Below are 13,364 nucleotides of genomic sequence, written 5' to 3'. Positions count from 1 at the left end.
ATATATATATATATATATATAAATATGGGTGTTTTAAAACTAAACTTAATTCATCCATACCTTGAAGTAGATTATGTTAACAGTTACCCAAATTCATATATATACGATAGGATTCTTTTAATTTCCATCTACCAAATCCACTCACAAGGCTTTGGTTGGCTCATGACTATAGTAGAAGACACTTACCCAAGGTGTCACACAGTGGGACTGAACCCAGAACCATGTGGATGGAAAGCAAGCTTCTTACCACACAGCCACTCCTGCACCATTACGGAAATATTCTCCTGTTTCATTTACATTTTGATTAGGTGTTCTAATGAATTGTAGGAGAAGACTAATAGCTGAATAATTAAGAGACTGTATAATTAAAACACTTAATCTGAATTAAGATACAGAATTGGGATATGGAAACATTGAGGCAAGTGAAATCAAATCAAAATTGCTGACATGGCCGATGACAGTACCACCTGATTGGTACTTGTGCCAGTGGTATGTTAAAAGCACATCTGAGTGCCAGTGGCACATAAAAAAACAGCATTCAAGTGTGGTTGTTGCCAGAACTGCCTGACTGGCACGTAAAAGCACCCACTACACTCTCGGAGTGGTTGGTGCTACGAAGGGCATCCAGCTGCAGAAACTTTGCCAGATCAGATTCAGCCTGGTGCAGCCTCTGGCTCACCAGTCCTCAGTCAAACTGTCCAACTCATGCCAGCATGGAAAGCAGGCGTTAAATGACAATGATGATGATGATGAAACCTAAAATCCTGGCACTGATATAATTTCACAAGATATTTCTCTCCATCTTTCAGACTAAGTACATAAAATAAATATCAGTTCTATGAAGGCACATGGCTCAGTGGTTAGAGCGTCAGGCTCACAATAATGAGGCAGTGAGTTAAATTCCCAGACCAGGCTGTGTTGTGTTCTTGAGCAAGACACTTTATTTCACACTCCTCCAATTCACTCATCTGTAGAAATGAGTTGCAACGTCACTGGTGCCAAACTGTATCAGCCCCTTTGTCTTTCTCTTGGATAACATCAATGGTGTGAAGTGGGGAGGCTGGTATGCATGGATGACAACTGGTCTTCCATGAAAACAACCTGACCCAGATTTGTGCCTTGGAGGAGAATTTTCTAAGTGCAGTCCCATGATCATTCATGATTGTAGGGAGACTTTACCATGCTCACACAGATATACATAAGCATACTTCAAGCAAATTTCAACACCCAACACATCCATGTTATGAAGACTTGGCACACATTACCCTCTAACAATTTACTTTACTCATTAATTATATTGACAAACATTTACACACAACCTTGTTAATTCACACACACACCCACACACCCACACACACACACATGTATAAGCATCGTTAATGGTTGTATGGTTGTGTCACCTTGGGCAAGTGCTTTCTACTATAGCCCCAGGCCAAACGAAACCTTGAGAGCAGATTTGGTAGGCTGAAGCTGAAAGAAGCATGTGATGCCTTTGTGTCTGCATTTGTCCCTTGCCACCACTTGACAACCAGCAGTCGGTTTGTTTATGTCCACATAACTTGGTGGTTCAACAAAAGATACTGATAGAATAAGTACCAGACAAAAAAGAATACGTAAGTACTGGGGTCAATTTATTCAATGAAACCCTTCAGAACAGTGCTCCAGCATAGCCACAGTCCAGTGATTAAAACAATAAGCAATGTGTGTGTGTGTGTGTGTGCGTGCGCATGCATGCATGCATGTGTGTATTTATGCTTGTATATTTCACATATGCATGTCATTCACACACTCACACATACACACACACCCTTACTTCACACAAACTTCATTTTTCTTCCATGCTTGCTGTACTTATTTCTTTCACCACTGCTCATTCTTCTTTGCTCGAAAATCAACTCATTTATAAAATTAATGGACTTCAAGTATATTACTCATCTGAACTGACATAATGTTTTTCTTTCTTCTTTCTTTTTATTATTTTTTTTCTTTTCTATTCTCCATCCTTCTGTTTTGATGAAAGACCACTGTCTGAAATGTCAACTTTTCTTTCCTTCCACAGAATTAATTACATTGTCTGTACTTTATTCACTATTTCCATTTTGTTTTGTTTTGTTTTTTGAAATAATTTTTACTTTGTCTTTGTTCATGCCTTACTTAGATACTAATTAATTACCTGGATATCAATTACTGCACTGACACAGATTTAACCCATATTATCCCAGGATTTATTACTTTGTAATTTTTAAAATCATGACGCTTCTTCCATTTACCTTTGCCAAGAATAAATGTTCAAAAGATTCTGAATATTCTCTTTAATTGCATTTAATCCCTATGAAAGATACTATCTTTACACAGACAAACATTCACACAGACAAGTTTAAATCAAATTCGTACATTCATTATACTCATTACGCAGCAAATAATTGTATTTACAGATGTGAAATTAATTAAGCTGTTATCTACTAATTGCCAAACCAGTTATTGCAATATCCTGTTTATTGTCAACTATTATTAATTAAGTCTCAGTATGTTGTAATTAAATCCTGTTTCCTAAATACGCTTTATTTAAATGCATTTACTTTTTACAGAAAGTGAATTACTTAAAATATAACAACATACTAATGAGCTCGTTACAATATGTAAAGGATAAAGCAATTCGGCATTGTAATGAAAAGAAGTTGTAGCAGAATGAGGGAATGTATCTAATTTACTAATAGGGACCAAAAGGAGAGGAAATGTAAAAGATTGATTCAAATAGAGAATTACAAATTATGAACAAAATTTACTCATAAATACTATAATGTTTTATGAGAACATAATGGTGTTTATGTGTAAGAACATTTCTTAATCTAGGAGTAAAGATTGTTTGCCAACATAACATGGCAGTCCTGGTTTAGGACGAATGTTGCTGTAATTTAGCCCCAGGAAACATCATCTCTAGCTGGCTATACAACACGATCTGTGTCCTTATATTTTCGAACAAGGGAATCTAGCACCCCCACTCAGCTCAAAACAATATCTGTGTATCACGATTTCCGGGTTATTTCCCTTCATCAGCACAGAATAATTGTTCAGCGATAGGTGGCGCTGCCAAATTCGTCCTAAACCAGGACTGCCATGTTATGTTGGCAAACAATCTTTACTCCAAAGTACTGTTGCTGAATATCTCATGTTGTGAGATCTAAAAATAGTAATTTTCTAATTTCTTAATTTAGTTGATAGGTTTCTTTTGGATGAAGTGTGGATTTTCAATGATCCAGGGGTGAAGTCTATCTTTACTCAGAGAACACCAAGCTGAATATGCTTGGAGGATTCATTAAACCTAAAGATGCTTATATAAAAAGAAAAAGATAATTCTCAGTATACTTTGACGTCCTTAAAATCTATAAGCTTTATCCAAAAGTTTATAGATTAACAATCTTCTAGGGGAGAATAACTGATGAAATTTTAAAACTAAAAAAATATTGATAACATCAGTAGAAAATATTGATTTATTAGCACATAAATATGTTACATATGTGTGTGTGTGTGTGTGTGTGTGTGTATGCATGCAGACAAACAATGCATGCATACAGACGGATACTTACATAACAAACACTCATATACACAGATATATACATAAATATAAATACACACATATATATACATATACACACATGCATACATACATACATACATACATACATACATACGCATACGTACATATTCACATATATACATACAGACAGATACATAAGAAACATATACGTATGTACATGCATACATACATACATACATACATACTTACACACGCAAACATACATACATACATACCTGCACACACATATACACACGTACCTACACATATAGTATACAAGGTGCATTAATCAAGGTAACTACTTCACATTCTTCTGATGAAAATCCTTTTTTATAAAATATGCCAAACAACATATTTTAGCGTTAGACAGACCAACATATAGATAGATATACACACATTTATATGTATGTATATATATATATGTGTGTGTGTGCGTGTATGTGTGTGTGTGTTTGTGTGTGTGTGTGTTTGTATTTATCCCTCACCCCCACTTAACAACTGGTGTTGGTTTGTTTATATCCCTGGAACTTAGTAGTTTGATATAGGAAGCAAATAAAAACAATGGAATTGATTCATTTGACTAAAACATCTTCCTAGGTGGTGGCCCAGCATGGCTACAGTCCAGTGACTGAAACAAGTAAGACTTAAATAAAACTAATAAATACTTTGCTACGTAAGCCGCTTCATCTGATCCAGAATATGGCAATCGTTGATAATGGTCTGCTCCTGAGTCAAATCCCATCTGTACAGGTGGATCTGGATGTGGTCCCTTGCCTTCGCCTTTGATCCATTCAATTTTATCATCGTAATTGAACAGAACAAATGAGTCATCACCGCTGGAAGCAATAACAACCTGGAAAGTATTTGTCTGGAAGAAAAAAAAAAAGAAAATTGGATTCAACTGAAAATGTCTTCGTGAAGAATCAAACAAGTTATCAAAATATATTCATTAAGTCTGATATATTACAACAATGGATCTCAACTGAGGACCATATAAAGATTGTTTTTTAGGGGGTGGGGGTGCACAAGCAAAACAGTAAATTGGGGATCCACAATAGTATTTTAAGGGTCCCAGAAAAAACTGCTTTAGATGTATTTATGGCAAGAAATAGCAGGGTTTCTTTCTCAAACATTTTACAAGGTTCATTCAACACAAGTTAATGTGTGAAAAATAAAATAGGAAGTTTGAAAGAAATTTGTATGAAACTAGTTTTTAAACATTGAATGGATATGGGAGTCAACCAGAATAAAATAGTAAATAAATGGGTCCTTAAATAAAAAAATAAAAAATGGTTGAAAACCATTGAATTTCAATTTCTTCATTTGTTAGTCAAAATAATTAATAACCATAATGCTGGTTACAATGTCCAGTAGCATTACTGAGTTAATCTTATTAAAGCAGCTTTATGAGATGAATATGTTTTGTTGTATCAACCCTTTAGCATTCAGATTATTCTGTCAAATGTCATCTTTACTTTGAATAAATCATGCATTATCTCAAAGATTAAATATTCTGATGCTTATTTTTAGAATGGCATTGTAGGGTAAGTATGATAGGTTGAATCTGGCCAGTTTCAGCATAAAACAGGTAAAGTATTTAGGCCAATTTAACCTTTTAGCATTCAGGTTATTCTATCAAATATAATGCTTTCTAATTCACATTGTCTTCAATTAATCATACATCATCACATAGCTTCAAGAGTTGGATGATGTGATTGTTTATCCTTTGAATGACATTGTAGGGTAGGTGTAAGATGCCAGATCTGGATGGTTTGAACATAAAACAGGCAGGACATTTGGGCTGAATATGGCTGGTTTAACTCTTTAGAATTTAAACCAGCCATTTCCAGTCCAAATATTTTACCTGTTTTATGTTCAAACAGGCCAGATCTTGCTTTTCACACCTACCCCACAATGACATTCTAAAACTAAACAATCACATCATTGAAATCTCAGAGCAATAAGATAATATTCATGATTAATTCAAAGTAATATGAATAAATAAATATTACACTTGACAAACTAATCTGAATGCTAAATGGTTAATATATTACAGAAAAATACATTTAGCATTAGAGATATGACAATCAGTGGTTGTTACAAAATATTATTTACGATTTTAAAATTAGTCAACCACAGTCAAAATGTGTCCAATTGACATCAATTCAGAAATTAGAGCAGACATAACTGTTTTTCCTGAGCAAATTATTCTATATATTGTAATACCACATGTACCTTAAGATTTAGCCTTAGGTGTTTAAAATTAATGTTTTTACCTTTTTTTTTTTTTCTAAATTAATACTTCTTTATGCATTTATCAATAACTGTTCCTAATCTACTAATTGTTTCTTGAAATGATTTATATTTTTATAAATTGCCACTATTTAAAGTGAACAAATTGGGGTATCAATTAATTAATTATGAAATGTTTCACCGAGGAATGATGTTGTACTATTAATATCCTCCACCAAAGATTTCATTACCAAAACTCTAATACATCACTAATTGCTATTAAAATTGGGAATATGAAGTGATCAGAGAAGGGACTTCTGAAAATATAAACCTCAATATAACCATTTAGCATTCAGGTTACTCTGCCAAATAGAATTCATATTTATCCATATTGTTTTGAATTAATCATGAATTATCTTACAGCTTTGAAATCTTTATGATATGGTTGTTTAGCTTTAAAATAACATTGTATGGTAAGTGTGAGAGGCTGGATCTGGCCAGTTTGAAGATAGAATAGATAGAATATTTGGGCCAGATATGGTTGGTTTAAATGCTAAACAGTTAAACATTGTTAATGGCAATGAAGAATGAAACTGTACAAGAGTTGAAGGAACTGGTTGAAAGGCTTCTATTAGAAGTACTGCTGATATATTCTCAATGGGCCGTGATATACTTTACTGACCAACCTGTTTAATCATTTAGCCAGTAAAAATTGAATATAACATTGGTGACTAAAAAAAAAAAAAAAACAGAATATTCAAATGACTTCTGTTCAAGAATTGTTGGAGGTTGTTAACCAAGAAAAAACATTTTTTTTTCCCCTTTTTTAACAAATGGTCACTGGAAATGTAACAGGGTAGTTATTATAATTATTATTATCATTATTATTATTTATCATTATCATTATCATTATTATCATCATTATTATTATTATTATTATTATTATTATCATTATCATTATTATTATTATTATGAAAGTTTGAAGAAATCCAACGAATGGTGATATCTAAATGGTCTGAACCCAAAGGCTACAAAGTCTGCTGAGATCATGATGAATGTTATTCTGAGATCAGAAAGAAATTTCATTGTTTTGACATATTACTAATCTATTTTTATCCTATTTGATGTTTGGTTTATATGGAGAAGAAAAGATATAAGATGTAAAATGGTGGCTTTGAAATTTTATCTAAGCATAAGGGTTTATGGATCAATCCATAAGACCTTGATCCTGATCATTTTTAGCCCAAAGTCAACTCTAGCCCAGCAGACCTATGGTCAGGGATATTCCAGCCATGACTAACGTGTCTTTTATTCAAACTTAGTTCACTTAAGACTACATTATTCAATGTGTCCTTCCATTTTTTTAAATCAACAGGTATAATTTAAGGGAGATTTGGCTGCTAGTTCTTGTAAACCAAGTTACCACATAGCAACTGTCTCGTTTGCACACAAGTTCTTGATTGCACAACACGTTATTTAAACATTATCTAAAAGATGTTATTTTAAAAACTTAATCACCAAAGAACATCAACATATTTCTTGTTTACAGACCTGAAGAAACACACCCAAAAGAAACACACCCAAAATATGATGATAATGAAGAACTCATTGCAGTTTTTAATGAACAGTTAGAGATAGAACGCTTCTGCTTAGCATTAGATAATTGTTGATTAACACTAATGACTCAAACTATAAATAAATATGTAAATATTTGATTTGTTTCTCTTCTTTTGAATTTTGTTTTTGTTTCTTTTTTGGTTTTTGGACAGTGTATCTAGGACAACAATTCTTTTTTTTTATATATAAGAGAAAATGTGCTGTGTCTGTCTAAATGGACTTGAATTTACAGTTCCAGTGAATAAGTATAATAGTTACCCCAATGAGCTGTCAATTATAAAAGAGTATACTACTACTACTACTACTACTACTACTGCTACTGCTGCTGCTGCTGCTGCTGTTGCTGTTGCTGCTGCTAAGACAACAATTATTCCTGTAGTAATTGATGCAAAACCCAAAATGATACCCAAAAGACTGAAGGAGATTGGAATTAAAACAGACATTGTTGACCGGCAGAAGAGTACGATCCTATTTTCTGTTAAAATCCTAAGAAAGGCTCAGGTTCTTGCAAATTTGAGGAGACTTGTGAGCAAGACTCAAGATAGAATCCTTGCTAATTAAGTTAACATTCACCAACATGATGATAATAAGACCTTCCACTAAGGCCTGAAACTTTTGGAGTGGAGGTACCAATTGGTTACATTGACCCCAGTGTTCAACTGGTAGTTATTTTATCAACCCTGAAAGGGATGAAAGGCAAAGTCGACCTCAGCAGAACCGTAAAGAAATGCTACCAAACATTTTGTTCAGTGAGCAAAACAAGTTTGCCAGGTTACTGTACAACCTGATGATGGGAGAGTTTCTCTTGTATTTTGTAGTATTTTATACATGTTGCACTTCATATGTACCTTCCTGTACAATGTTACAATACTATGAAATCTCTTAATGAAACGATTGTAGTGATACCATATTATCTATTTCTGTATATATATATATATATATATATATATATATATATAACAAAGTAAAGTTGTAAGGGACCACACGAGTGGAAATATATATGAAAGAAGGTTTGAAAATGCAATTTTAAAGATGTCTATTGACTTGACCGGTTTCACTTTTTTAGAAAAAGATTGTCAAAAGTAAAATGTAAATCTTTGTATAAGCTTTGTTGTTTTAAGTACTGGTTGTCACAAAAGTATTAAAATACATATATACATTTTCTAATAATAATACAAAAATGTTAAAAACAGTTTACAAGAGAGTATTCAACAAAAAGTATTATGAGTTCAATAAAAATCATGTTTGTTTGGTAGTATATATATATACAGAAGGAGATATATTTAAGGATTTACAAAAAATTGGAGAGGAACCGACCTGTCTTTTTAACATGCTTCCTCTCTTGTGTGTAGCTAATACTGCATGCCAGACTCGCAAATATTCAGAAGGACCACGTCTATGAATCTCTTCTGGGGATCACTTTGATGATGAAAGATGACGACATTCTCATCATGGTAGAGGACTTCAATGGACATTTTGGAAAACACTCCAATGGATTTCAGGGTGTGCATGGTGGCTACAGCTTTGACCCCAGAAATGAGGAGGGGACAAGGCTGCTAGAGTTTTGCAATGCTCAAGGCTTCCTTGTCTGCAACACCGATATCAGAAGACCTGTCAACCATCTGATCACTTATCAATATAGGGGACACACCAGTCATATTGACGACATCGTCACCAGACACAGGGATAGATATATGCTTGTAGATACAAAATCTTTCCTAGGGGAAGAATGTACAACTCAGCATAAATAAGCTGGTGGTTAGTGTCTTCAGGCTTAGGGCCAGAAAGATCCAAAGATACAAGCGAATATGGAAAAGGAGGCTGTTGAAGCTCAAGGATCTTTCAAATAGGCAGTGATTTAGAGATGTCCTTAATGAAGCCATTGATGAGAAGGAGGGAGAGATAGAGACATATGATGCAGAGGACAACTGAAAGTTCCTATGGGACAATCTACTAAGGGCAACAGATCAAATTTGTTAGAGTCTCTGCCAGACTAAGGGTGACATGGTTGTTGAACAATGACATTGACAGGGCCATAAAAGAGAAGAGATGGGTCTGAAAAGAAAGGTGGTAGCAAAGAATTATATCAAAAGGATAAAAGATAGACTAGACATCAGGTTTATCTAGCTAGGATAGACTCATAAAAGAAGAGGTTTGCCAAAGTCCTACAGCATGTAGATTAGAGACTTGAAGTGTTCTGGATTGCTAGATAGTGTGTCAGTGAGAATCAAGATATTGTAAAAGAGAAGCGTGCGCAGATGGATAATGGTATACTTGCATTTAGTGATGTGGACAAGAAAGAGGCATGGAAAAGTTACTCTGTGAGACTGTTGAATGTAGAGAATGAATGGGATAAAGAAAGTATCCTTCATAGGGACCAGCTATCCTAGTTGACTGCAGTACAGCAGATGAGGCAATTAAAACTATGAAAACTGGGAAAGCCCTTGATCAATCCAGAATTACAGCTGAGGTGCTCAAAATATCCAGTAAGGTCAGGTATGGGCTAGTCACCTGCATAGTTAATAATTAAGGGAGGTGTAATACCTAGTGACTAGAGTAGTATCATAATTGTTAGATGCTACAAAGGTAAGGATGATGCTAGAAGCATCAAACTCCTGGACCGGGTGATGAAAATTACGGAGAGAGAGTTGCAGTCCAATTAATTAGGAGCAGGATTTGGCTAGATGAAATGCAGTTTTGCTTTGTCTGAGGAAGAAACACTACTAACACTATTTTCAGAATCAAGCAACTGCAAGAGAAGTACTTATCTAAGAATAGACCATTAATACTTGGCATTCATTGATCTAGAGAAAATCTTAGTTAGAGTACCCTGCTCTGTGATGTGATGGGCTCTGAAGAGGCTAGGGATAAAAGAGTGGCTGGTGAAAGCTGTACAGGCCATGTACAAGGATGCTGTCAGTAAGGTGAGAGTTGATCATGAGTACAGCAAAGAATTTGGTGTACAAGTGGGGATTCATCAAGGCTTGGTCCTTGGTCCTTAGTCCCCTCCTTTTCATCATTGTCCTCCAGGCCATAACAGAGGAATTCAAGACCAGCAGCCCCTAGGATGATCTTGCTCTCATAGCAGATTCCATATCGGAGCTAGAAGAATCTAAGAGCCTTGAGCTTAACTTAGCAAAGACTAAGATCCTAGTAAGCAAGAAAACTGACAGGACCCTATTTCACTCAGGTAGGTGGCCCTGTTTGATTTGTAGGAAAGGTGTAGGCAGGAACTCCATATAGTGTACCCAGTGTAAGCTATGAACACACAAGAGATGCAGTGGATTAATAGGATTATCATCAGAAAAGGTAGAGTTCATATGTGGAAGATGCACAGGATCCATAAAAACTACAGACGCTCGGGAAATTGATTCTTTCAAATACCCTGGTGGCTCATTAGAGGTAGGAGAAAATTTCTGCTACTTGGGGGACCAAATTAGTAGTGGAGGAGGATGCACAGAGATGGTGATAGCTAGAATAAGAAGAGAAAAGAGGAAATTCAGAGAGTTGTTACCTCTGTCGGCCATGAAAAGTTTCTCTCTCTAAGTGAAAAGAAGATTGTATAGTGCATCTATACAGACAACAATTCTACATGGTTAGTGAGACATGGGTCCTGAATGTAGAGGACATGCAAAGGTTAGAAAGGAAAGAAGCTAGTATGCTCTGTTAGATGTGTATTGTAAGTGTACATGCTTGACAGAAGGCTAGTGTATTGAGAGAGAAGTTGGGCATAAGAGAAATTTAATGCTGTGTGCAAGAGAGAAGGATGTGTTGGTTTGGTCATGTGATGTGGATGGATGCTGACTGCTCCATGAAGAAGTGCTGATATCTCAAAGTGGATGGAGCATGTGTAAGTGGGAAACCCAGGAAGATATGGGACTGAAGAATGACCTCAGGAGGCTGAACCTTTCCAGTACTCAAGAAGACCTGTGCTCCACAGCAGAAGTGTTAAGACTGCTCCCCCTGGTGGAGGAGATTGACCTGCAAGAGTCCCATGCCATTACCACGTAAAAAGTACTTGTGGAGGTGCACATAAAAGCACCCATGCGGTGTCACATAAAAGGGCTCATGCAGTGCCAGGTAAAAGCACCCATTGGTGCCACATAAAAGCACTTGAGCAGTGCCCCATAAAAGTACCCATGCAGTGGCATGCAGAAAGCACCCAGCACATTCTGTTGGTGTTAGGAAGGGCATCCAGTCGTAGAAACCAAGCGAGAGTACACTGGAGTCTTGTGCAGTTCCCCAGCTTGCCAGCTTAGCTCTGGTCACACCATCCAACTCATTCCAGTATGGACAACAGACATTAAATGATGATGATGATGGTGATGATGGTGATGATGATGATGATGGTGACGATGATGATGATGATGGTGATGATGGTGTGTGTATGTGTGTAAATATATAAAAGAAGAAAAGAAAATGGAGATTAGGAAGTTAATAGCTGTTTATTATTAACAGCAAATTGGTCATCTTCACTTACAGCTGTTTCAATTAATACTCAATAAACATTAAATTTACATTTGTGACATGAGTATAATTTCATCAGAAGAAAAAAGATGTACCTCTGGATATTATATGTGTGCTTGTGAATTCATTTTAGCAGACTCATGAGGTTAACATATCCTCTAATTAAATTTAATGAGGTTAATATATCTTGTAATTAAATTTATACATATATATATATATATATATATATAGGTTCATACCATAAATAATACAGTTTTTTCAATTGTATGAACTAAAAGTCAGAGGGGGACAGGATAAACTATCTGCATCAATTTGTTATAAAAGCGGATAATAATTTTATCTTGTACTTATTCTTAGTGTAAGTTTTGAAGAGTGCAGTTCGATTTCAACAGTTATTTTTTCAAAGCTATAATGGAAGTGACAAAGGGGCATATTTTGCTTTATGAGTTCAATAAAGGCAACAATGCAACAGAAAGTGTGAGGAATATTAATGCAGTATATGGGGAGAGGACGATAAACATAAGCCAATGTCAATGGTGATTCCAGAAATTCTGAGCTGGAAACTACAGTCTAGAAGATGAACCTCATCCTGGAAGATCTATAGAGCTTGATGAGGACATCCTACAAACCTTGGTGGAACAAAATCCCATCGTAACTGTGGAAGAACTAGCAGAAAAGCTTGGATTTGGTCATTCAACCATTCATCAACACCTGCATGCCATTGGAAAAGTCAGCAAAATTGGGTCAATGAGTTCCTCACAGGCTTTCCAAGCCTAATGCTTGGCCACATACAGCAAGGATGACATTCCAAAAACTGGAGCACTTTGAATGGGAAACAATGCCACACCCACCATATTTGCTAGACATTGCCCCATCTGGTTATCATTTATTCTGCAGTCTTCAAAATCATTTGGATGAAAAAAATATGAATTCTGTAGACAAGGTCAAAACAGTACTAGAGGAATTTCTTTCATCACAGAGAAATGAATTTTGGAAGAGGGGCTTTGCAAGTCCACCAGATAGATGGAAGAGCATTGTAGAAAATGAATGAGAGTATATTTTAGATTTAAAAAGAACTTTAGTTTCGAAAAATAGAAGGAGTATTAAAAAAACCCACATCATTTATGGTATGACCTAATACATATGTGTATATATATATATATATATATATATATATATACATAAATACATACATAAATATATACATACATACATATTGGAGCCTGGTACAGCCTTCTGGCTTGCCAGCCCCCAGTCAAACCGTCTAACCTATGCCAGCATTGAAAGCAGATGTTAAACGACGATGATGATGATGATAAATATATACATATATATATATATATACATAAATATATACATACATATATATGTGTATATATATATATATATATATATATATATATATATATATATATATATATATATATATATATATATATATATATATATATATATATATATATATATATAT

At 35.0% G+C, this 13,364-nt stretch overlaps 1 protein-coding gene across 3 annotated transcripts in view; it reads right to left on the bottom strand.

The window, feature by feature from the left end:
- Nucleotides 1-13,364, bottom strand: part of LOC106884151 (nidogen-1-like) — a 217,012-nt gene that overhangs the window by 100,754 nt on the left and 102,894 nt on the right. For all 3 annotated transcript variants that reach the window (XM_052973775.1, XM_052973777.1, XM_052973778.1), the window contains exon 4: nucleotides 4,243-4,445. In XM_052973775.1, the coding sequence (XP_052829735.1) occupies nucleotides 4,243-4,445 (203 nt within the window). The remainder of the gene's footprint in view (nucleotides 1-4,242; nucleotides 4,446-13,364) is intronic.

The sequence above is a fragment of the Octopus bimaculoides genome, chromosome 16 (assembly GCF_001194135.2).
Source record: "Octopus bimaculoides isolate UCB-OBI-ISO-001 chromosome 16, ASM119413v2, whole genome shotgun sequence".
Classification (NCBI taxonomy): domain Eukaryota; kingdom Metazoa; phylum Mollusca; class Cephalopoda; order Octopoda; family Octopodidae; genus Octopus; species Octopus bimaculoides.
This window is presented reverse-complemented; position numbering and strand designations above follow the sequence as displayed.